General features: G+C 41.1%; 1 protein-coding gene across 1 annotated transcript; it reads left to right on the forward strand.

Moving 5' to 3' along the window:
• Positions 1-389: 389 nt before the first annotated feature.
• On the forward strand, positions 390-24,119 carry LOC143788196 (alcohol dehydrogenase 1-like). The gene is made up of 9 exons (XM_077277641.1): positions 390-517; positions 5,136-5,237; positions 6,908-7,049; positions 13,331-13,415; positions 15,329-15,548; positions 16,791-17,051; positions 18,997-19,132; positions 22,159-22,297; positions 23,871-24,119. The coding sequence occupies exons 1-9, from the start codon at positions 500-502 to the stop codon at positions 23,893-23,895; spliced, it is 1,128 nt and encodes a 375-aa protein (XP_077133756.1). The 5' UTR covers positions 390-499; the 3' UTR covers positions 23,896-24,119.
• Positions 24,120-24,949: the final 830 nt, after the last annotated feature.

Below are 24,949 nucleotides of genomic sequence, written 5' to 3' on the forward strand. Positions count from 1 at the left end.
AATAGGGAAAATGTGAATTTGGGTGGAAAGTATTTTGGCATGGTCGGGGGGGGGGGGGGGGGGCAATTTCAAAGTTCGCACCGGGGCCCATAACTTTGTAGTTACGCCACTGTTTGAACACTACTGTACATGTGGAAGTATTGCTATGGCACAGAGCTCAAAATGCCTTTAACCATTGATGTTGGAGCAAGTAATAGAGCTTTATAAAAAAAAAAAAAAAAGGGTCTGTTGGTCTGTTGAACTTAGTCAACCTTATGAGCAATTCAGACATGGAAACCTTTGATCAACTTTTGCCTAATGAAATATGAGAATGTTGTAAGAATGTGACCGAAGGTTTCTCCTTCTAAAAAATTATAGATATATGTGTGGGGAATTATTAACTTTTGGAGCATATACAGTATATATATACAACCTCATGTAAGCCAGAATAGTTTGGCACAAAGTTTGTAACTGAGTGGTCAGACCCATTAACTTAGTTCATTGACAGCCCAGAAAAGAGATGGAGACAGCAGGCAAGGTAAGTGCTCAGCTTCTTCGTACACCTACAGTGCTGTGCAAATTAATTGTGACAAAGCAAAACAATAAAATGTTATAATGCGCTGTTACATTCTAATTATGAAAATTACCTTTTTCCACTGGCTAGTTGACCAAGATTTATTTATTATATATTAAAACTGGTTTAAATTAGTGACTTGTAATCAACGTACGATTTTACTTAAAAAATGCTTTGTCCCAATTAATTTGCACAGCACTGCACATTTGCTTTTGCTTCATATTACATAACTGAATTTCTCAGAAATAGAAAGGTCTCAGTCTGTCTTTATTTTTAAAATTTACCTTCTATTGGAATTTTTTATTTATCAACTAGACCCCAAGCTCTTCCAATTAGAAGTCCAAAAAAGATGTTACTTAAATTCACACGTGACATTACCACTCCAAAGGTCAGAGAATGCACAGAATGGCCAGCGTATAGACAATAGGCTAGCCATGAAATAAAATGAGGAAAACGCCTCTTGCTTATCATTTACTGTTGAGGTTTATTATCTTTAACTAATCTTTAATACCTTAGGGTATGTGCACACGTCAGGATTTCTTGCAGAAATTTTCCTGACAAAAAAACTGAAATTTCTGCCAGAAATGCGTTTTTTTCACTTTTTTTGACGCGTTTTTGATGCGTTTTTTTTTTTTTCCCAGATGCATAGAATTGCGGGAAAAACGCAGAAAATCCGCAAAATTTATGAACATGCTCATTTTTTTACCGCGATGCGTTTTTTTTGCGGAAAAAAACGCATCCATATGCACAAAACATGCAGAATGCATTCTAAATGATAGAATGCATAATGCATGCGTTTTAAATGAGTGTTTATAGCGTTTTTAGCGCGAAAAAACCTGAACGTGTGCACATAGCCTTAGTGATATGGTCTGCACTAAACCATGATTTATAATGCAAATAAAAATTATTGTGTAAAAGTGTTTAGGTGGATTAGGTGGAGCGGCCTTCAGAATAATTTCCCCTGGTGGAATCAACATTCAGTACACTGACAGTTCACTTTTTTTCTTTAATAACTGTAATTTTGATTGATTTTTATATATCTTAACAAACAAAATAAACAAAAATATTCACATTTTGATAAGGATAGAAAGTCAATTAAGATGGAATACATTAAGGAATAACTTTTGGGAAACATTTACCTCTAATTATATCAAAACATATTGCATATGGAAATAATGAAAGACAAACTCCAATAAGTCTTTATCAATTAGTTATGGTGGATGCCATATTAACAAACCTCATCCACAAATTAACTTCAGAAAACCTAAATAATAGTTAAACAATAGACGAGACACACACATAAAAGGGTGGGAAAAAAGGTACAGCCGTCCAAAAAAAGGATTTCTAAGTATTATTTTGAGCCCAGAAATAATCCCAGGGGGTCTACATAACCTCAAATCTGTCCACCTTTGCATTTATTAAAGCTATCATGTATTCCATTCTTTGAATATCAACTATTCTGTTGACTGGGTTTTGGTTAGCGGGAGTAGTGGTCTGTTTCCATTGGAGAGCAATCAAACACCGAGCTCCAGTTAATAAATGCAATAATAATTTGGATGAGTTGTTCCCCATCCCTCTAGGAGAAACATTTAGTACATAGATAGCAGGATCCAGCACAACTTCCACAAAAAGAACCTTTTGTATTAAGGTTTTCACCAATTCCCAGAATCCCGCCACTCCAGGGTAAGACCAAAAGATGAGAGCCGGATGCTGAACCACAAAGCCAACATACAGGGTGAGCCATGTATATGGATACACCTAAATAAAATGGGAATGGGTGGTGATATCAACTTCCTGTTTGTGGCACATTAATATATGGGAGAAGGAAAACTTTTCAAGATGGGTGGTGACCATGGCGGCCATTTTGAAGTTGGCCATTTTGCATCCAACTTTATAAATAGCCCACCCAGGTGTATCCATATAAATGGCCCACCCTGTATATTTGGAAACTGAGGGTTCAGTTAATGAAGGAGCTCTGGAGTGTGGTACCAAAACATCAAAATCTTATACTGGTTCTCTTTGTATAACGTGCAAATAAAGGATTTGGCCGCTTTATCCCAAGGAGAGATTTCAATTTAGTCATATAGGAATGTTTCAACGAAGGATCCACCTGAGGAGAATTTATGATCCTGTAAATATCTGATATGAACCCTTTAGTTGATGGCCCCTTCTGCATATCTTCTCAAACTCGGTTGGCTGAGAAGCACTGATTGAGCCATATAGTGAACATGCTAGATGTTTGATCTGCATATATTGGAAAAACTCTAATAGTTGTAGAGAAATTAGATTTAATAAAATCGAACGAGAGAATTTCCAATGTGTCAACCAAATCTGCATATCTGAATAGACCCCCTGAAATCCACTGATGAAACATTGTTAAATCTAAGCTGTAAAGGATATCATTGGAGAACTAAGAGAGGCCAGACCAAGACGCTTTACACATGAGAGCTAAACTTCTCTTGTAAACTGCATAGGGCCAATAGAGTAAATTATATCTTAATAGGTTTGGCTGTCCAGAGCAGAGAGATCGGGTGAATAGGAGCCAACCACAATTTTTCTATTTCAGTCCATTTATTGTAAGCCCATAACAAAGCTCACGATGGGGTCCTTCTTAAGTGAGCTGCCCAATAATATTTTATAATATCTGGGACTGATAAACCTCCCTGTGATGATGTATGGGAAGTGAGAACTTGTTTGGAAATCCTATGTCGCCTATCATTCCAAATAAATCTCATAATGGCGGCTTGAAGGGACCTAAGTTCCCCCAGAGGGACTTTGACAAGGAGAGACTCAAAATAGTAAATTAATTTGGGAAGAAGAAACATTTTAACTGAGGCTATATGGCCCATCAGTGAAAGTGAAAGTAGCATCCATTCATTCAGTAATCTCTTCAGTTCTTCAAAGAGCTGGTAGTTCATTTTCACAGAATAGTTAGGCTATGTGCACCTGACATCTTTTATATGTGGAACAACATCAGAAGACTTTTTTTTTGCCTTTTTGTTCATTACTGAGCCCTTGCTTTGTTGTTTTTGAGTGTTTTTCCATCTTTATTTTTTTTAATCTGCCACTAAAAGGGGAAACACTGAGAAAATGATCAAAAAGATGCTCAGGTGTGTTTTGAACCTTCCCATTGACTTGTATTTTAAGTATTCAGCGTCTTCAGAGTAGCCTTCTGAAGAATAATCTGCTCACTTCTTTTAGCTACTTTTGTCACAGGAAATTTTTCACCAGGATTCTGCCACCTTATCTGAGAGCAGAATAATGTAGAGACAGAGACCGAGACGCTGATTCCAGCAATGTGTCACTTACTGGGATATATACTGTAGTTTTGATACAATCATTGTTTTATCAGCAGGAGATTATCACCACAGGACTAGTAAACCTGCAGCCATGTAGTCCTCCATATTAATGAGCTTTGTGTAACCCCATCCCCACCACTGATTGGCAGCTTTCTGCATATGCACAGTGTACACAGAAAGCTGCCAATCAGTGATGTGGGCAGATGGGGAGATCAGCATTCAGAGAACTACAGGAAATTAAACTTATTTTATCAAAACTGCAGCAACCAACCCAGTAAGAGATATATCGCTAGATTCGGGGTCTCTGCCCCTACATCCTTCTACTTCCAGATGATGTTACAAAAACTTGGTTACAGATTCCCTTTAAAATACGCTCAAAAGCCTGAAAATAAGCACAGCAAAAATGCAGATATTCATTCCTTTGATCATATTTTGAGTGTTTTTCCGTGTATGTTTCAGTTGATCTATCCAGAAAACACATACTCCTAAAAGGTTTACTTAGGTTTAAAAAAAGCTATGCGTCAATCTATTTCCACCTTTTATAGACCTGGCTGTTTCTAACAAAGGGAAAGGCCAAATAAACAGCTAAAATTCCTTTCCAGTCTCATAAATGCAGCTAGATCATTTACCTTACATAATATAACATCATCCCGCACAATAATAAGAATTTTACATACTAACGTTAAGAAACATAAAATTTCCATGGCTGCAGAATTTATCTGCTATATATCAGACCAGACTAGTTGCATGCTGAGATTTTTTCTTTTCACACAGGAAAGTACTGTGAAGCTTAGACCATATCCACTAGCGTATACTGCAGGCTATCATTGGCCGAAAAGATGTCCATGTGAGGTCCTTCTTGTGCACGGACTGCACTCGGACTGAAATTAAGTTCATAAAATCATATCCTAAATGTGTGTTCTGTTCCATTTTACATATGATACTACTCACTGTGATACATCACTTGTAACATAAGTAGTAGCAACACTTTGAGTGTTGAGGTTACTCCAGTCTATGACTTGACTAACATATCTGGTGTACAAAAAGCCAGCAAATTTGATGAATTTGGCAGGTTACGCTCCGACCCATTCCGGCTCCTCCCCAGCTCTGCCCATTTTGTCGGAGCTGCTTCAAACTGAGGTAAAAACACCAACATTCACAAAATTTGTGCGCAACTCCAAATTGCACAAAAATTTTCAACTTTCTGTTATTTTCTGTACAAAGAGTTGCCACAGAAGCTGGCATTTCTAAGTGTAGTCTCATATTATCTATTATAATTACAGATAATTAAATGCAAGGCAGCTGTGAGTTGGGAAGCAAATCAACCATTTTCTTTGGAAGAAATCGAAGTTGCTCCACCTAAAAATCAAGAAATAAGAATCAAAGTAAGTACTGTATTTCTTTCTCTTCAGAGTCATAATAACTTAATAAGGGACCTTTATTATGGATCCGTATTATGCATGTAAATAGTGATGAGCGAATATACTCGTTACGCTCGGGTGTCCTCCGAGTATTTTTTAGTGCTCGGAGATTTAGTTTTCCTCACCTCAGCTGAATGATTTACATCTGTTAGCCAGCATAAGTACATGTGGGGGTGGCCTGGTTGCTAGGGAATCCCCACATGTACTTAAGCTGGCTAACAGATGTAAATCATTCAGCTGAGGTGAGGAAAACTAAATCTCCGAGCACTAAAAAATACTCAGAGGACCCCCGAGCATGCTCGAGAAATCTCGAGTAACGAGTATATTCGCTCATCACTACATGTAAATAATACTTGCATTACGTCTAAAATATCAGCCCATAATGTACATTCATATGCTTCCAATGACACTGTTTCTAGAGACACACTAAAGGTTTTTTTTCCCTCATAAAGAATGTGTTATTAAGATTGTCACCATTTCTGCAGGCATTTTTCTAGTTATATTGGAAACACTTTGGAGAAATATTTTTAATTACCGCACTATTTTTAAATTCTAAAGCCTAATTTGTACACATGGACAATGATGATTGCTCTCTGTGATATTCTGATATCAGTTCTGTATAGACCAGGCCTTGAAAAACTGCGGCCCATGAGCCACATCCAGCCCTTTGAAATTTCCTGTTCAGTCTGCAGACTGGGATAGCCAAATGGCTAGAAACAGTGCACCCCAGCATCTCAATTCAATGGTATCAGCATCTTCAGGTTCAAAATACAATTCAATACAATGGTGGAATGGAAGGCTGTTAGTTCCCTATTGCACCCTTCAGCCTGTGCGTGAGTCTCAGAGCAGCAAGCCACCATGACATTTAGATTGTGCCTGCTGTGGGGAGAAACAGTCCACACTTTCCACAGAACATAGCAGCATATCATGGGAATGGGACATAGTTTTTAATTTATTGTCCATCAGTAATTGTGAGGGGCAACTGTGGGAGCTATAATAATGTGTGGAGGACTGTGGAGCTATCACATTGTGTGTGGAGCTGTGGAGAAATCATACTTGTGGGATATCATACTGTATGTGGGGAGCTGTGGGTGCATTATACTGTGTGGGTGATTATGGACATCATATTGCGAGAAGAGGTCTGTGGGGCATCATATTGTGTAAATGTTACTGGGTACTTTATATTTTGTGGGGACATCATACTACATGCAGCTTATCAAGGTACATCTATATTTATTATACATACTTAAGGCTGAATAACAAGAGCAATATGACTTACAAACTATGTAAAAACAGTATATGGTTTTGAATAGTTGTTACTGGTAAGAATACATGTTACAATAAGCCTTATTACAATAAGTTGTTAATAAAGTTGTTACAATAACAATTGTTACAATAGCAGCTGGTCAACAGACTTAATTCTGCTCAATATTAAGTGATAACAAAACAATAATAATATTGAACAAAATTAAACTTTGGCATGTTGGTTTGGGTGTTTCATGTGGCTCCTTGGGATAAATAATTGTCCACTCCCAATTGTCACCCCTATTACTCATTGATCCAACCTGTTTCCTATGAAATGAAAAGAGGAATTTAAAAGTTTGATTTTTTTGTACTTTGAACATTTTTGTCAGATTATAAAATCAGGAATCTGTGGCTCAGATGGACATGCAGTCACTGGCAATCTCAAAGATATGAAGTTTCCTGTCATTCTTGGTCATGAAGGTGTTGGCATTGTGGAAAGTGTAGGTGAAGATGTTAAAGAATTTAAACCAGGTACGATATGATTCTCATCCTCTTTGTTATTTGTTTCCATATGATTTATTTTTTGTTTAGTGTTGGTACAGTTCTGGTTTGGACCGAATATTAAAAGGATTTGGTTGGGACTATAATATTAATGGCAAATCTTTAGGAGGTTACAGTTCTGGAACCCCTGCTGGCCAGCTGCATAAAGGGGGCCTGGAGGTCCAGCTTCTACGGTCACATTTTAATTGTTTACCATGCATATTGCCGTATGTCTCATGTACATTTCTGTATGTCTTCTTCTGATACTGACTAAGATATTGATGTCATATCAGGGGATAAGCCATCAATACACTACTAGACAGGAAGTACACCTTGGCAGATAGAAGACATTGCCAATGTGACATCCTCAACCCTGGCTTCAAGACTGGCTCCCGGGCATTTAGCTTCCACCGGTTCCCTGTCTCGCCACGGTTTGAGAAAGTTGATACACTTGGTATGGCTTTCTTCCCTGGTTGGTAGAATTTGTAGTTGACGTTACTTTTTGACCACCTCATATGACCCTTACCAGTTGGCCAGGAACTTACTTTCCACCATGGGGATCAACACCAACACCTGGTCTCCAGGGCTAAACCGTCTCAGTCCTGCTGATCGATTGTAGACCATTGCCTAGGCCTCTTGCGCTTGAAGGAGGCTCTGCTTGACAATCGGCATCACTCTTGTGATCCTGTCCTACATTTGGGCCACATGTTCGATGACGTTTCGGTGAGGTGTAACCTCCGCTTCCCAGGTCTCCTTTGCAATGTCCAGAAGTCCTCAAGGGTGCCGTCCGTATAATGGCTTGAACAGTAAGAACCCTGTAGAGGCCTGTAGAGATATGGTAGCAAGCAATCCCAGTCTCAGCAAACCTTCTCCATGACCTTCATGCTTATAGATATCAAGGTCTTGTTGAACCTCTCCACCAGGTCGTCTGTCTGCGGATGGTACATTGGTGTCCTGAGTTGGGTAATCTGGAGGGCCTTACACAACTCCCTCATTACCTTGGACATGAACGATGTCCCTTGATCCATCAGGATCTCCTTTGGAAGGCCCGTCCGTCCAGCAGAAAATATGAACTAGTTCTCGTGCTATACTCCTAGCAGAGGAGTTTCTCAGTGGTACCACCTCTGGGTACCGTGTTTACCACCAGGATGCATTGATGACCCCTGGCAGACTTAGCAAAGGGCCTGACTACGTACTGGCAATCCGGTCAAATGGGACTTCTACTATGGCAAAAGCACTAGGGGACTGCGGGAATGGGATACGGGATCAGTTAGCTGACGGTTAAGGCAGGATTGGCAGAAATTAACAATGTCTTTGTGACACCCAGACCAGTAGAACCACTCTTGAGTTTTGTCTACTCCAAGATTCCACCCAAGACATGAGAATGAGCCAGACCTATTACCCTATGCCTACAGGGACCTGGCACCAACAATTGCTCTATCACTCTTCCCTTTAGTGACCCAATAAAACAGTTCTACATTTAAAGTGAAATACGGAAACCCGGTGTCAGCACCTGGCTCTTGAGTAACCCCATTTATCACAGTCACATTGTCAAACACATTTTTTAAAGTAGGATTCTGCATTTGTGCAGTCCCAGAACCCCCAACTCAGGAATCTCGGTTTCACTAGTCACTGTCTCGTCCTCGTCACCAGCAAGGACATACAGGGGGAACTCATCTGCCTCCAACTGCGATGATGAATCTTCATGGGTGAACTGACACCTGTCTGCATTACTCGGCACCCTCACCTTTTCCCACAAATCACCAGAACAGGCTAAAGTCCCGCCCGATGATCACCGGGTGTAGAAAGTCTTTGACTACCCCAACCTCATGGGACTCAGTATCACGGTTCATTTTTTTTTGTTATTCTGGCATCACTGTAGATACAAAGAATGAAAAGGTCTGTCATTTGTATCATAGGTACACTTCAACTGTGACAGACAAAATATAAAAATAATAATCGAAATACCAGAAATTCACATTGCGTGACTTTTAGATACATTAATTACATATTATTGCATGAAATAAGTATTTGATCACCTACCAACCAGCAAGAATTCTGGCTCTTACAGACCTGTTCTTTAAAAAGTCCTCCTACTGTGCACTCATTAACTGTATTAATTGCACCTGTTTGAACTTGTTATCGCTATAAAAGACACCTGTCCACACACTCAATGAATTACACTCCAACCTCTCCACCATGGCTAAGACCAAAGAGCTGTCTAAGGACACCAGGGACAAAATTGTAGACCTGCACAAGGCTGGAATTGGCTACAGGTCAATAGGCAAACAGCTTGGTGAGAAGGCAACAACTGTTGTCAAAATGTTTAGAAAAAGGAAGAAGCACAAGATGACTCTCAATCTTCCTTGGTCTAGGTTTCCATGCAAGATCTCACCTCGTGGGGTAAGGATGATTCTGAGAAAGGTCAGGAATCAGCCCAGAACTACACAGAGGGCTTTGGTCAATGACTTGAAGAGCGCTGGGACCACAGTCTCAAGCAAAACTGTTAGTAACACATTTCACTGTCATGGAATAAAATTCTGCAGGGCACGCAAGGTCCCCCTGCTCACACCAGCACATGCCCAGGCTTGTTTGAAGTTTCCATACTTTATGAAGTATTAGAGGTGCTTTTCTGCAAAGGGACAGGAGAACTGCAGGAGGGAGGAAGGATGGGCTCATGTATCTAAACAACAACCTCCTTCCTTCAGTAAGAGCATTGAAGGTGGGTCATGGATAGGTCTGCCAGCATGACAATGACTTGAAACACACAGCCAGGGCAACTAAGGATTTGCTTTGTAAGAAGCATTTCAAGGTTCTGTAGTGACCTAGCCAGTCTCCAGACCCGAACCCAATAGAAAATCCTTGGAGAGAGCTGACTAATGTTGCCCGGTGACAGCCCTGAAACCTGAGAGATCTGGAGAATACCTTTTCCGAGCAACTTCGCACATCACTAATGCTGGGAAAAAACTGGGTAAGCTTATTGACTCGAGTATAAGCCGGGTATGCATTGTCCCCTCATACCTGTCCTGGAATGCGTTCCATCCCCCATCACTGTCCTGCTATGCGTGGCTTCCCCCCTCCCATCCTGGTAAGCATAGCTCACCCCCTTCCATACTGGTATGCATGGCTCACCCTCTCCCGTCCTGGTATGCATGGCTCACCCCCTCCCATCCTGGTATGCATGGCTCACCCCCCGTCTGATATGCATGGCTCACCGTCTCCCATCCTGGTATGCATGGCTAACCCCCTCCCGTCCTGGTATGCGTGGCTTACCCTCTCCCATCCTGGTATGCATGGCTCACCCTCTCCCATCCTGGTATGCATGGCACATCCTCTCATGTCCTAGTATGCATGGCTCACTCTCTCCTATCCTGGTATGCATGGCTCACCCCCTCCCATCCTGGTATGCATGCTTCCTATTACAAGAGGACCCCATCTTACTCACCCTCCTTCAGCGTACCCTTGCAGCATCTCGTTGGTTCCAGCGTACCCTCACAGCATCTCCGTTGGTTCCGGTGCCAGCAGCTCTTCCTGTGCTGAGCGATCGCGTGGCCCTGCTCATTAAGGTAATGAATATAAGCTCCATGCCTATGGGAGTGGAGACGCGTACATATTCATTACCTTACTGAGCGGTGCCATGTGAATGCTCACCACAGGAAGAGCTGTCTGCACCGGAACCAACGGAGATGCAGTGACTGCGCAGAGGAGGGCAAGTATGATGTCTTCTGGAAGCCGGAGGCTGCAGCTGTCACTGCTGTAAGAGCAATGAATATTCATTTATCATTAGCAGTGGCACAGTTACAACCACAGCTGCCGGCTCCTGCCGCTGCTCCACCGCCGGCTTTCTGGACAATGACTCGTGTATAGACCGAGGGGGGCATTTTCAGCACTAAAAAATGTGCAGAAAAACTCGGCTTATACACGAGTATATACGGTAAATAATTCTCATTAGGTTCACCTGCCAAATTAATTATCACAGGTGATTGAGATCAATTTCAGTGATCCAAAGAGCCCTGAGACACAATACTATCCATGATTTTATGTGAAAACAAATATTTACATCTTAATGACACATACCCAATTTGCATAATAATTTGGAAATTGTTGTAGATATATACAGTATATATACAGTACAGACCAAAAGTTTGGACACACCTTCTCATTTAAAGATTTTTCTGTATTTTCATGACTATGAAAATTGTAAATTCACACTGAAGACATCAAAACTATGAATTAACAGATGTGGAATTATATACTTAACAAAAAAGTGTGAAGCAACTGAAATTATGTCTTATATTCTAGGTTCTTCAAAGTAGCCCCCTTTTGCTTTGATGACTGCTTTGCACACTCTTAGCATTCTCTTGATGAGCTTCAAGAGGTAGTCACCGGAAATGGTTTTCACTTCACAGGTGTGCCCTGTCAGGTTTAATAAGTGGGATTTCTTGCCTTATAAATGAGGTTGGGACCATCAGTTGTGTTGGAAGTCTGGTGGATACATAGCTAATAGTCCTACTGAATAGACTTAAAATTTGTATTATGGCAAGAAAAAAGCAGCTAAGTAAAGAAAAATGAGTGGCCATCATTACTTTAAGAAATGAAAGTCAGTCAGTCCGAACAATTGGGAAAACTTTGAAAGTGTCCCCAAGTGCAGTGGCAAAAACCATCAAGCGCTACAAAGAAACTGGCTCACATGAGGACTGCCCCAGGAAAGGAAGACCAAGAGTCACCTCTGCTTCTGAGGATACGTTTATCCGAGTCACCAGCCTCAGAAATCGCAGGTTAACAGCAACTCAGATTAGAGACTAGGTCAATGCCACACAGAGTTCTAGCAGCAGACACCTCTCTACAACAACTGTTAAGAGGAGACTTTGTGCAGCAGGCCTTTATGGTAAAATAGCAGCTAGGAAACCACTGCTAAGGACAGGCAACAAGCAGAAGAGACTTGTTTGGGCTAAAGAACACAAGGAATGGACATTAGACCAGTGGAAATCTGTGTTTTGGTCTGATGAGTCCAAATTTGAGATCTTTGGTTCCAAGCACCGTGTCTTTGTGCGATGCAGAAAAGGTGAACAGATGGACTCTACATGTCTGGTTCCCATCGTGAAGCACGGAGGAGGAGGTGTGATGGTGTGGCAGTGCTTTGCTGGTGACACTGATGGGGATTTATTCAAAATTGAAGGCATACTGAACCAGCATGGCTACCACAGCATCTTGCAGCGGCATGCTATTCCATCCGATTTGCGTTTAGTTGGACCATCATTTATTTTTCAACAGAACAATGACCACAAACACACCTCCAGGCTGTGTAAGGGCTATTTGACCAAGAAGGAGAAAGATGGGGTGCTACGCCAGATGACCTGGCCTCCACAGTCACCAGACCTCAACCCAATCGAGATGGAATGTACAATTTTCATAGTCATGAAAATACAGAAAAATCTTTAAATGAGAAGGTGTGTCCAAACTTTTGGTCTGTACTGTATATACATATATATACACAAATGTGTGCTGTTTGCCTCAAGGAGCCATTTTCAGGGCTCAATGATAATGAATGTGAACAAACCTGCCAACTCCTTCATATTTCCTTGGGTATGTGCACATGATCAGTAATTGCTGACCAATATCATTCAATAGGTTTGTTCAGATGACAGGTTTTCTGAAGAATACAGATTTTTTGCTCCATCACGCCATTTTCAATGGCTAGGTGTTCCCTCCAGACTGGGGTTTTCAGCCTCAAGCAGGCCAAAGAGTTCATTGCCCATGCTGCGGGGGCTACATGCGGTTGGAAGTCATGGCCTAGACTGAACACCAAGCTAGCAATGAAACGAGATGGAGGCTTAAAGGACTAGACAGCGGGCAGGGAGCTGCCAGACAGGTGAGTATGAGTTGTTTTTTTTTTTTTATACATCTTACTTTTATTATGCTCCAGGAACTTGGGAGACCCCAGAGCATAATTGGTAACATCCAACTAACAAAGAATAACTTTGCCTTGAATTGTATTTCCTGGTGAAATTAGATTTTTTCAGATCCACTCATATTTCACCTTTATTGTATTTCCTATCCGTGTCAACCAATATGTAGTATCATTTTATTTTAAACTTGCCTTCAAAATTTGCTACTGTGTAGTCAGGAGAGCCCATGTTTACAAAGGTTGGTTGTAATTGTGAGTAGTAATGCATAAGATCCATTTCTGTATACCACAGCTGCTTGTAGCTGGACATATTGAAGGACTTTACCTGCTATTCTGGCATCCAACATCATATTTTATTCTGCAGGTGATAAAGTTATTCCAGTTTTTGCCGGTCAATGTGACCAATGTCCCTCTTGCAAGGACCCAAGAAGCAATTTCTGCTTTTCAAGGTAAGTTCATGTAGGTCCTAATTAACTAGATATATACATTGCTATAATTGTTATTTCTTACTGAATTTAATTCATATAAAGGGGTTGCATTAAGTTTGGAATTTAGAATGGATAACGTCTCAGTCATTGGTGGTCCGGCCATTGGGCAGAAGAACCCATCTGAACTATGTGGAGGTGTAGCATGCGCACCTCTGCTTCATTCATCCTTAATAGGAGTGTCGAAGAGCAGCAAAGAGCAGCACTCGGCAATCTTTGGCAGTCCCTCTCAGAATGAATAGAGCGAAAGTTAAGCATATTCACCTCTACTCTTCAAAGTCCTGTTCTTGGGATTGCTAGGGGTTTCATGGATAGGGGATAACTTGCAAACTTAGTATGACCTCTTTAAAAAATATGTTCACACGTAACCCAATCTAGTTCAGTTAAAGTGTTTGGAACTCAGTGTGGAATATGCATGGTAAAAAGTTTTTAACTATTGTATCTATGTGAAAACTTTTCACTGTCCGTTTTTACCATCGGTGTGTCTGTTTTTACCATCAGTGTGTCATCCATGTGTCCGTTTTAACCATCAGTGTGTCCATTTTTACCATCAGTGTGTCCGTTTTTACCATCAGTATGTCCGCTTTTACCATCAGTGTGTCATTCATGTGTCTATTTTTACCATTAGTGTGTCATCCATGTGTCCATTTTTACCATCGGTATGTCTGTTTTTACCATCAGTGTGTCTGTTTTTACCATCAGTATGTCCGTTTTTACCATCAGTGTGTCATCCGTGTGTCTATTTTTACCATTAGTGTGTCATCTATGTGTCCGTTTTTACCATCAGTGTGTCATCCTTGTATCCGTGTGCTCGGTAACGTGGAGCTCAATAAAGTTTATAGTTTCAAACAATAGAATAGTTTCCTTGACCCTTGGCAGCGCTCCTGGAAGCCCAATTTTTGTTTCCCTTATCTGAATACGTTCATGTGAGCGAGCCAGGGAGGGTAAATAAAGTTCAGTATGTTTTTTTTTTTTACAAGAGGCTAAAGGTACCTTCACACGAAACGACTTTGTAACGATATCGCTAGCGATCCGTGACGTTGCAGCGTCCTGGCTAGCGATATCGTTTAGTTTGACACGCAGCAGCGATCAGGATCCTGCTGTGATGTCGCTGGTCGCTGAATAAAGTCCAGAACTTTATTTGGTCGTCCGATCGCCGTGTATCGTTGTGTTTGAAAGCAAAAGCAACGATACCAGCGATGTTTTACACTGGTAACCAGGGTAAACATCGGGTTACCAAGCGCAGGGCCGCGCTTAGTAACCCGATGTTTACCCTGGTTACCAGCGTAAAAGTAAAAATAACAAACAGTACATGCTCACCTGCGCGTCCCCCAGCGTCTGCTTCCTGACACTTACTGAGATCCGGCCCTAAAGTGAAAGTGAAAGCACAGCGGTGACGTCACCGCTGTGCTGTTAGGGCCGGAGCTCAGTCAGTGTCAGGAAGCGGACGCTGGGGGACGCGCAGGTGAGCATGTACTGTTTGTTATTTTTACTTTTACGCTGGTAACCAGGGTAAACATCGGGTTACTAAGCGCGGCCCTGCGCTTAGCAACCCGATGTTTACCCTGGTTACCCGGGGACCTCGGCATCGTTGGTCGCTGGAGAGCGGTCTGTGTGACAGCTCCCCAGCGATCAAACAGCGACGCTGCAGCGATCGCCATCTTTGTCGCTATCGCTGCAGCGTCGCTTCGTGTGAAGGTACCTTAAGCGTATGGCCAACAGTTTCTTGATAAAGGACAATCCCTTTAAGTAACTGCTCGGTCTACAGTAATGAGTGGAATAAATGTTTGATCATTGGTGAACAGCTATTCTATTCGTTTTGTTGTCTAATTTTTTAGATTCTTTACACCCACCCTTACAATTTTCTTTCTTACCAGCATGGCCAAAGCTGTAGGGTTGATGTCTGACGAAACAACAAGATTTACTTGCAAAGGAAAGCAAATTCACCATTTCATGAACACCAGCACATTTACTGAATATACAGTTGTAAATGTAACCAATTGTGTAAAAATTGACGATGAGACCCCACTGGATAATATCTGCCTTATAGGATGCAGCTTCACTACGGGATATGGATCGGTTGTAAAGACTGCTGAGGTACAAAAATTATAATGTACAATAAACTGGATGGAATTTATCATCCTCTCTAAGTCACTGTGGCATCAAAATGTGAAAACTTTTTATAAAAAGTGGGCAAAACTTAATAAAAGTGGGTTTGACTTTCCAAAGTACAAAAAATGTACTATAATATGCACCAGGAAATAGGTTTCATTTTTTTGTGCACTGACAGCCCAAAAGATGGACTGAATTTTTTAATAGTCGTGCATCTCTTAATAAATTAGGCCCACCTTTCTCCTATGGGCTAAAGATTCAAGTCTAATGTATGAAATTCCCTTTGTGATAAATTCCGCCCTATGCCTCTCTGATTAATTTGCTATATCTGTTAATAATAGATCAAAGTTTAGAGCCATTAACAATATAATCAGATAGAAAAATGCTTATTGAAGCTTTGCATGTTAATTTCAATGACGAGATTGAAATAACCTGCTACCAAAAGACACCTTCAGGCATTGGCTCATTTTTTCCACGAACAAAGGATCAGGTATACTGAAACTCAGACCTAATTCACACAGCCCTGCTTAAAACTGACAGCACAAGTATGCATATTGGTTAGCATCCATTTGCCGTCTGTTCATATCATGGATCCAATTACTGAAATGAATGACTTTGGACAGCAAATTCAACCAAAGTAGGGCATGCATATGGGAAAACGACTACAGACTATAATCTGCCCATGTGCTATCCTTCCCCAGATCATCTTTGAGTGGGAGAACTGGGATGTCCCAGTTAGATCATCTGCCATGGTTACTGAAATCAGCGTGGTACAGCTGTCTCATTTATTTATGTCCATGACTCATGACCCGATTCATCAAATCCGGCAATTTAGGAGGGAATATCAAGGACTCACAAAGATCATAAAGAGGCGTGCACCTCCTAATGAATCAGGAGTTTCTGACAAGTGGCCTGCATCCTTGTGCGCTCTGCCACAAACTTACTACAGTGCTTGACTTGAGTAAGATTTCTGGTGTAAGGAATGCCACAGCTCGTCATGAATTGCGAGCTTTGGCATCTGCCCCTGTCATGACCCACCACATCTCCCCACATTTTGGCAGAGATGGGAGAAACTGGTGTAAAAACGCCTAGTGTCACTAAATGTTTGCACAAATCTGAGTAATCATAGACATTTTTGCAATAAATCAAACGTCTCTGAACATACCCTCAATATTTGCATTTTGAGCTTCAGCTATTTGCAATGAGCTTTATTTTGATATTGTTCAGGTAAAACCAGGATCTACGTGTGCTGTGTTTGGATTGGGTGGAGTTGGACTTGCCGTTATCATGGCCTGTAAGCTAGCAGGAGCTTCTCGTATCATTGGAATAGATATCAATAAAGCTAAATTTGAAAAAGCTAAAGATCTTGGTGCAACTGAATGCATTGACCCACAAGACTTTGACAAACCCATTGCACAGCTGCTGATGGAACAATCTTATGGTGGAATAGATTATGTCTTTGAATGCATTGGCAACATTGAAACTATGGTAAGTAATGTGTGAAAGGTGGCTTAGCGAGAGTCCATCAGTGAATATGTATGTCCAAAAGAGGAACAAAACGTTGCAGGGGGTGAGCTGATGGCTACATGCACCCTCTTGAGTCTCAGGATTGACGTCTTATAAGGGGACCACATTCTGAAAAGTACTCTTTTTAGCTGCAGTCATTGACTGACTTCCAGGGGGGAGCTTGTTCTAGCTCTTTGGAAAAACTTCTGCATACCAAGCAGTGCTGAGTTATGTAAAAAAGCCCTGGAGACCGAATGTTAACCCTTTGAGTGCTTCCTGTCAGCAAGTCTCACAATATGTTACAACATACAGTTTACACAGAAATCACTGTATTTGCGTGGAATACACTACACATCTCGTATCCCTTGTTGATAGCCACTTTGTGATATACAAAAACAAACGTATGGACCCCTAAAATATAACTTTTGTTTAGGAAGTTAAAAAAAGACCTCTCAAGTCTATGTTAGTCAGATGTAAATATAAAACAAAAAAATGAAAAAATGAAAAAAAAAGGGTCTTTTAAAAGGGAGTAATAGATCACAATGTGTACGGACTAATAACCCCTAGAATTCCCTAGTGGATTCCTTGCCTGCCAGCAGAGGCTGGCACCCTAACTTTCTAAGGTATGGTGCCCCCACGCGTTGTCGGCTTTCCCTTAAGACCCTAATGCACCCCTAACATAAAGTGCAGCGCAAGTATCATCTCATATACTGCCCAGGTTATGCATGAGTGATAAAACCTAGAATTCCACAAAGAGAAGCAGTTACCTTAATACCTTAACTGATATCATCATATACCACACTAATCATGTGCGGAAGATAAATACCAGTGCCATTCATTCGTAGTGATCAAAGACAGAGGAAAATGAGTATTTTATCATTAATATCACCCCTTCCTCCCTTCAAAACAAGATTTGTTATTTATGATATAATAACTAGCAATCTATTCTTGTGGCCCAAAAAGAAGGTATATACATTATGTTTGAGAAAATCAAGCCTGGAGGAGATCGATCAAAAAAACCATCAGCATTACAAACTGATGCTAAGTGTAAGATCCCAAGTCACTGATTCCTAATATAACTTCAATTCATGGAAACTGACACGAGGTCACCAAGCTAGAAGGGGAATGAGGCATAGAGGAGAACTGCCAAACACAAAGCACACTAAATAGCAGAGAATGATCTCTGAATGGAGACACCAGGGCTAGTAATAATACACTTATCCGTGATGTTCAGCCAGACCCAATGTACAGGTCATGCATATCACAAGTCCCATGCAGTCAGACCAGACCCATGGTATAGGTCGCACATGTCCAAATCCTGACTCATTTCCCCCCAGAAGTACTAGGCTTCATCAGGGGATCATTGGTTAGATCCTGTGGCCACATGCAATTGGTTAATCAGTTTGTGATATACCACACTGTCATGGCAACTACTAACGGCAGAGTGAGCAGAGCCTAATGCTGAATTTGTGGTGTTCATTTATTAAAGCAGATCGACAAATTTCACACTACAAACCACATACAATATTACATAGGTATCTTAGACCTGGTGTACGTAGTTTGAAAATCCATTTAAGTATGTCTGTACAATGCAGATATTAAAATGAGCATATTATAAGAGCTCATGACTCCACTCCTCTCACCCGGCCTGAATGTCAGCTGCATCTTGTACTGGGCAGCAAAGGAGGAAGGTCACTGAGGAGAAGAGAATCATGCTTGGCCATTTAATGTGGATTTACAAAGTAAGTACACCAGCTCCGTCAGGTCTAAGAGGTCTATTTAATAATATAAGCAGTTTGCAATATGAAATCTGCTGACAGACTTGACTTATTGTATATACCTGAATGTAAGGTTTAAGGATCATTATTTCATATATATCGTTGTTAAATTTTTCACAGCATTTCAGTACTATACTTGTGTCCTACAGACTTCTGCCATACATTCAAGTAACTTTGCTTATGGGACAACAGTGTTTATTGGAATTTCGGGTCTATCAAAAACCATTACGTTTGATCCATTGGTATTGATGACTGGGCGCACCCTAAAAAGCTCAATATTTGGAGGTACAATAATATGTATCTACAAGATGTTTCCCATATCACTGTTATATGACAGACTTTCAAAAGTATAATTTAAATAGGACCTGTTGCTTGGTCAAAAAAATTGAATGAAATACCTTGTAAAAATCCGTGAGCTCCTCTGATTCTGCAATATTTTCCCATTTTGCTCAGAGTCATTCTAATTGCAATGAGATTCACATTTGTATACTCTGGGGGGCACTATGTGAAATCTCTGCTTTGCAATCCGACTGGTCGTTTCTTCCTAATCTTCCCTGTGGATGTGTGCTTGCATCCTCAAAGGGAACCGGTCACCAGGTTTGGCAGATAAGAGATACGGCCATCACCTTTCAGGGTTGATATACAGCATTCTATAATGCTGTAATATCAGCCCCCAGCCCGACCTGCAGGAGATGAAAAATAACTTTTATTATACTCATCTGTGAGGCAGTCCGGTCAGATGGGCATCGTTGGTCTTGATCTGGCTCCTCCCTTCTTCTTGCGATGCCTTTCTGCTTGCTTCGTGTGGATGAATTGTCTCCTCGGCACCGCACTTCTCTGCCATGTTGAGGGTAGAGCAAAGTACTGCAGTGCACAGGTGGTGGGAAAGGTCAAAGAGCCCCGGCGCATGCTCACTGCGGTACTTTGCTCTGCACATGACAGGGCAGAGAAGTGCGCCTGCATAGGAGCGCTGTGCCGAGCAGACTGTGTGGATGATGAAGGAACACGTCATCCACACGAAGCAAGCAGGAGGACGGGGATCGTAAGAAGAAGACGGGAGGTGCCAGACCAAGATCAACAACGCCCATTGGACCGGACCGGACTGCCCCGCAGGTGAGTATAATAAAAGTTATTTTTCCTCTCTTGCAGGACGGGTTGGGGCTTATATATAGCATTATAGAAAGCTGTATATCAGCCCTGAAAGGTGATGACCGTATCCGTTTTTTGCAAGGATACCACACATACCCATTACAACCTATAATGCTTTTGCACATGTCCGTGTTTTACTCGGACCACGTGTCTATGCAAAACACACGGAGACATATCTGTTTTTTTTCTGGTAGCATGAATGACAAGGGCCAATGCAAGTCTATGGGTCTGTAAAAAACACGTATAGCACACTAATGGCATCCATGTGTCACCAGTGTACTGTCCTTGTTTAACCCCCGGAGCTTTTTTCGGTTTCGCGGTTTCATTTTTTGCTCCCCTTCTTCCCAGAGCCATAAATTTTTTATTTTTCCGTCAATTTGGCCATGTGAGGGCTTGTTTTTTGCGGGACAAGTTGTACTTTTGAATGACATAATTGGTTATACCATGTCATGTACTAGAAAGTACAGGAAAAAAAATACAAGTGCGGTGAAATTGCAAACACTTGTTTTCTGTTTGACTTTTTTGCTAGGTTCACTAAATGCTAAAGCTGACCTGCCATTATGATTCTCCAGGTCATTACGAGTTCATAGACACCAAACATGTCTAGGTTCTTTTTTATCTAAGTGGTGAAAAAAAATTACAAACTTTGTTAAAAAAAAAAAAATGGGGCCATTACCGATACCCGTAGTATCTCCATATTTCGTGATCTCGGGTCAGGTAAAAGCTCATTTTTTGCGTGCTTAGCTGATGTTTTTATTAATATCATTTTGGTGCAGATACGATCTTTTGATCTCCCGTTATTGCATTTTAATGCAATGTTGCGGCGACCAAAAAAACGTAATTCAGGCCTTTTGGCTTTTTTCCTCGCTACGTCGTTTAGCATTCAGGTTAATCCTTTAATTTGATTGATAGATCGGGCGATTCTGAATTGGGCAATACCAAATATGTGTATGCTTGATTTTTTTTATTGTTTTATTTTGAATGAACAAAAGGGGGGTGATTTGAACTTTTATATTTTTTATTTTTTTATATTTTTAAAAACATATTTTTTACTTTTGGCATGCTTCAATAGCCTCCATGGGAGACTAGAAGCTGCCACAACCCAATCGGCTCTGCTACATAGAGGCGATGATCAGATCGTCTCTATATAGCAGAATTACAGAATTACTCTGCTTGCTATGAGCGCCAACCACTGGGCGGTGCTCACAGCAAGCCGCCACAGACAACCATCGAGGTCTCAAGGAAACCTCAGGTTGTCATGCCAACACATCGGTGACTTGCGATCAAGTGACGGGGGTCACCGGTGTGTGTATTTCCAGAGTGTTTGCCGGGAGCGCGATTCAAATGCCGCTGTCAGCGTTTGACAGCGGCATTTAACAGGTTAATAGCCACGGGAGGATCGCAATTCCACCCACCGCTATTGTGGGCGCATGACATATCTGCTGTTCAAAACAGCTGACATGTCCTGGGAAAGATGTGGGCTCATCAAAGGGAGGGAGTGCAACATTGGCGTACTATTACGCCCGATGTCGGAAAGGGGTTAACATTGCATAGTATAGGAGAATCTTTGTACTTTATTTCTTTCTTTAGCAATTCTGGAAAAACACTGGTGATGATACACTGATGGTAAAAACGGATATATGGATGACACACTGATGGTAAGAACAGACACACAGATGACACACTGATGGTGAAACATGGACACATAGATGACACACTGATGCTAAAAATAGACACACGGATGACACACTAATGGTAAAAACGGACACACTGATGGTAAAAACGGACACACAGATGACACATTGATGGTAAATAGGAACACACGGATGACACACTAATGGTAAAAACGGACACACTGATGGTAAAAAGGAACACACAGATGACACACTGATGGTAAAAATAGACACATGGTGACACACTGATGGTAAAAATAGACACACGGTGACACACTGATGGTAAAAATAGACACACGGATGACACACTGATGGTAAAAATAGACACACGGATGACACACTGATGGTAAAAATAGACACATGGTGACACACTGATGGTAAAAACGGACACACAGATGCAAAACACTGATGACACCCGTATCGTTTTTTGATGTACGTGTTTTATACTGATGTGTGAAGAAGGCCTAAAACATATTTTGTTTCTATTAGGTGTGAAAAGTAGAGAAGTTATTCCACAGTTGGTTTCAGATTACAACGCAAAAAAGTTTGATTTGGACAAACTAGTATCACATAATCTACCACTGGAAAAGATCAATGAAGGATTTGATCTCATGCGGACTGGTGAAAGGTATGTATAGTTTCTGCAATATGTGTATGAATAATTGTCTGAGTCTACTACTCATCTATGAACTACTAAATTTATTTATGATTAACACAACTCACATATGCCAAACTGATGCACTCTTCACAAATCATATGCAATCCTGACGCATTCTACACAACTCTCATATGCAATCACATTATAAAATTTACATACCAGGAAAACAGTAGATCACTTCCAATATAGGGTCACTTGTGGGGGGGATTCCACTGTTTAGGTGCATCAGGTGCTCTCCAAACGCAACATGACACCTGCAGACCATTCCATCAAAGTCTGGGTTCCAAACATCATTCATTACTTTCCAAGCCCTGCTATACACCCAAATAGTAGTTTTCCCCCACATATGGGGTATTGGCGTACTCAGGAGAAATTGCATAACACATTTTGGGGTCAATTTTCCCCTTTAACTCTTGTGAAAATAAAAAACTTGGGGCTAAAGGAACATTTTTGTGGAAAAAAAAATGTTTTTTTTTATTTTCATGGCTTAACGTTATAAATTTCTGTGAAACATCTGAAGGTGCTCACCACACATCTACATAAATTCCTTGGGAGGTCTGGTTTCCACAATGGGGTAAATTGTCGGGGTTCTACTGTTTATGCACATCAGGGGCTCGCCAAACGCGACATGGCATCCACTCTCGATTCCAGCCAATTTTGGGTTAAAAAAGTCAAATGGAGTCACTTTTTGGTATTTTATGTTATATAGGTCCCCCAAAGTGATTTTTCACAAATAAATGAATGTCATGGGTGAAAACAGGTTCGGGTTGAAGGGGTTATTATTCCATATATCTCACTGAAATAGGACCAGCCCTTTGACACACCTAACTCCCACTTTTGCTAATTAACTGAGCAGAGCCACATAACTTACATACCAGTGCTGTGAAAGTAACTGAGCGGTGATCATCTCTTGTGTTGCATGCTCAAATAGGGGGCAGAACTTTGTTGCAGAAACCCCAAATGGGATTTTGGTATAAGGATACTTTTCTCTTCACAGGAGCACTTGCCAACTTTTTTTGTCCACTTGAGAAGAGTCTTTCTTGGTTACAGATTCTAGCTGGGGTTCTCTAATAGAAAAAAAAAATGTATTTTAACTTTGGATCCTACCCACCATCACACACAGAGTGGCACAAGTTGTAATTCATTGGCCCCAATGCAAAATCAATAACAGGGCTGCCAACTATTACAACTGTCTTTAGTATTATTGATCTTCTCATATGGGACAACTAAACATTTTGGACCTCCCTTGGCTCCAGGGCAGGGGTTTGACTAAAACCCTGCACCCACTGTGGTTTTGTCCCCGCTCACACACATATTAAAATGCAATATAACATAGAACATATTATTTATTTTAGGCATCATATCACAGTTGTAACTATCAGACATGTATTTAGAAATGCTTTATTATGATTCACCACTATCATCATTGGGGCATCTGATGACTAGTATCATTATTAATTATATAGTATACAAGGAATATAAGCTTTAATCTTAAACACTTGCATGTGAATTTTGAGATGACTTTTCCTTGTTTATTTTGCAGCATTAGAACAATCTTGACAATATGACTCTGCTTTTCGAGCTTTCACAAGTAATGTTTTTAGCACCTTGTTATTGGACATGCTCTGAGATTTCAAACACAATATTTCACAATTCAGTCCTTCATTACAGCTGAAATTAATGGACATGCGGATTTAACTATGGAGTATTGGTTTATCTGGAACCCTTGTGTGGGTTTCTATGTCATTATCTGTACATCTGACATGAAATAAATAAAACCTGTACTACCTCCTGTTGGTTTCTTTGTCTTCCTCACGGTAATTACAGCTCTTTTACAAATTTGTCTTTACATGGCAGAAGATTGCTTTGATTCATCAAATATTTTTTGCCAGAAATTGGGGGGCAAATACTACGATAAGTGGCAACATTTTTGCCCAACTCGAGGTTTCTCAAAAACTTTGCAACTTTTGGTGTTTTCACTACAGTTTCACCCAGTTCTGCCTAAATGAGTGGAGGTGGAGCAGGACAGGGGTGTGACCCCACAGTTCTTAAAGTTCATGATAAGCTGTGGCGCACCTTACACTAGAACTCTTTCCAGACCGACTAGCGGAATATGCACAGAAGCGCTTCTCTTCAGATGCTCCTGATTCATTAAGGAATGTGGCCACACTGAGTTTGCACCCGACTTAAAGGGAACCTGTCACCTCAAATTGGATATTTAAATGAGTTTTTACCGGTCCGATGGGCTGCGTTTCCTCTTCATTTCTCCACCCTGTCCATCCCTGTTGTCCGCAATATGTTAGTGAATTAGAGCATGTGAGCGCTATAGTTGGCGCATGCGCAATGCAATCTTCGGTGGCGCACACGCAGTATGCTTTGCCCAACTGCAGGCAAAGCTGAAAAGCATTACTGCGCATGAGCCCATGCACTATGTCACGCAACACAGCGAAATACTTCCGGGAGCACTGTCCTTTATGCCGCTGTGTGTACTCTGCACCTGTACCTGTGGGAGTACTGTCCTTAAACCGCTGTGTGAACTCTGCACCCCCCACCTGTCTGAATACTGTTTTTTAACCTCTTTACGACCTTAGATGTATCCATACGTCCAGGTTGCCTGGTACT

The sequence above is a fragment of the Ranitomeya variabilis genome, chromosome 1 (assembly GCF_051348905.1).
Source record: "Ranitomeya variabilis isolate aRanVar5 chromosome 1, aRanVar5.hap1, whole genome shotgun sequence".
NCBI classification, from domain to species: Eukaryota; Metazoa; Chordata; class Amphibia; order Anura; family Dendrobatidae; genus Ranitomeya; species Ranitomeya variabilis.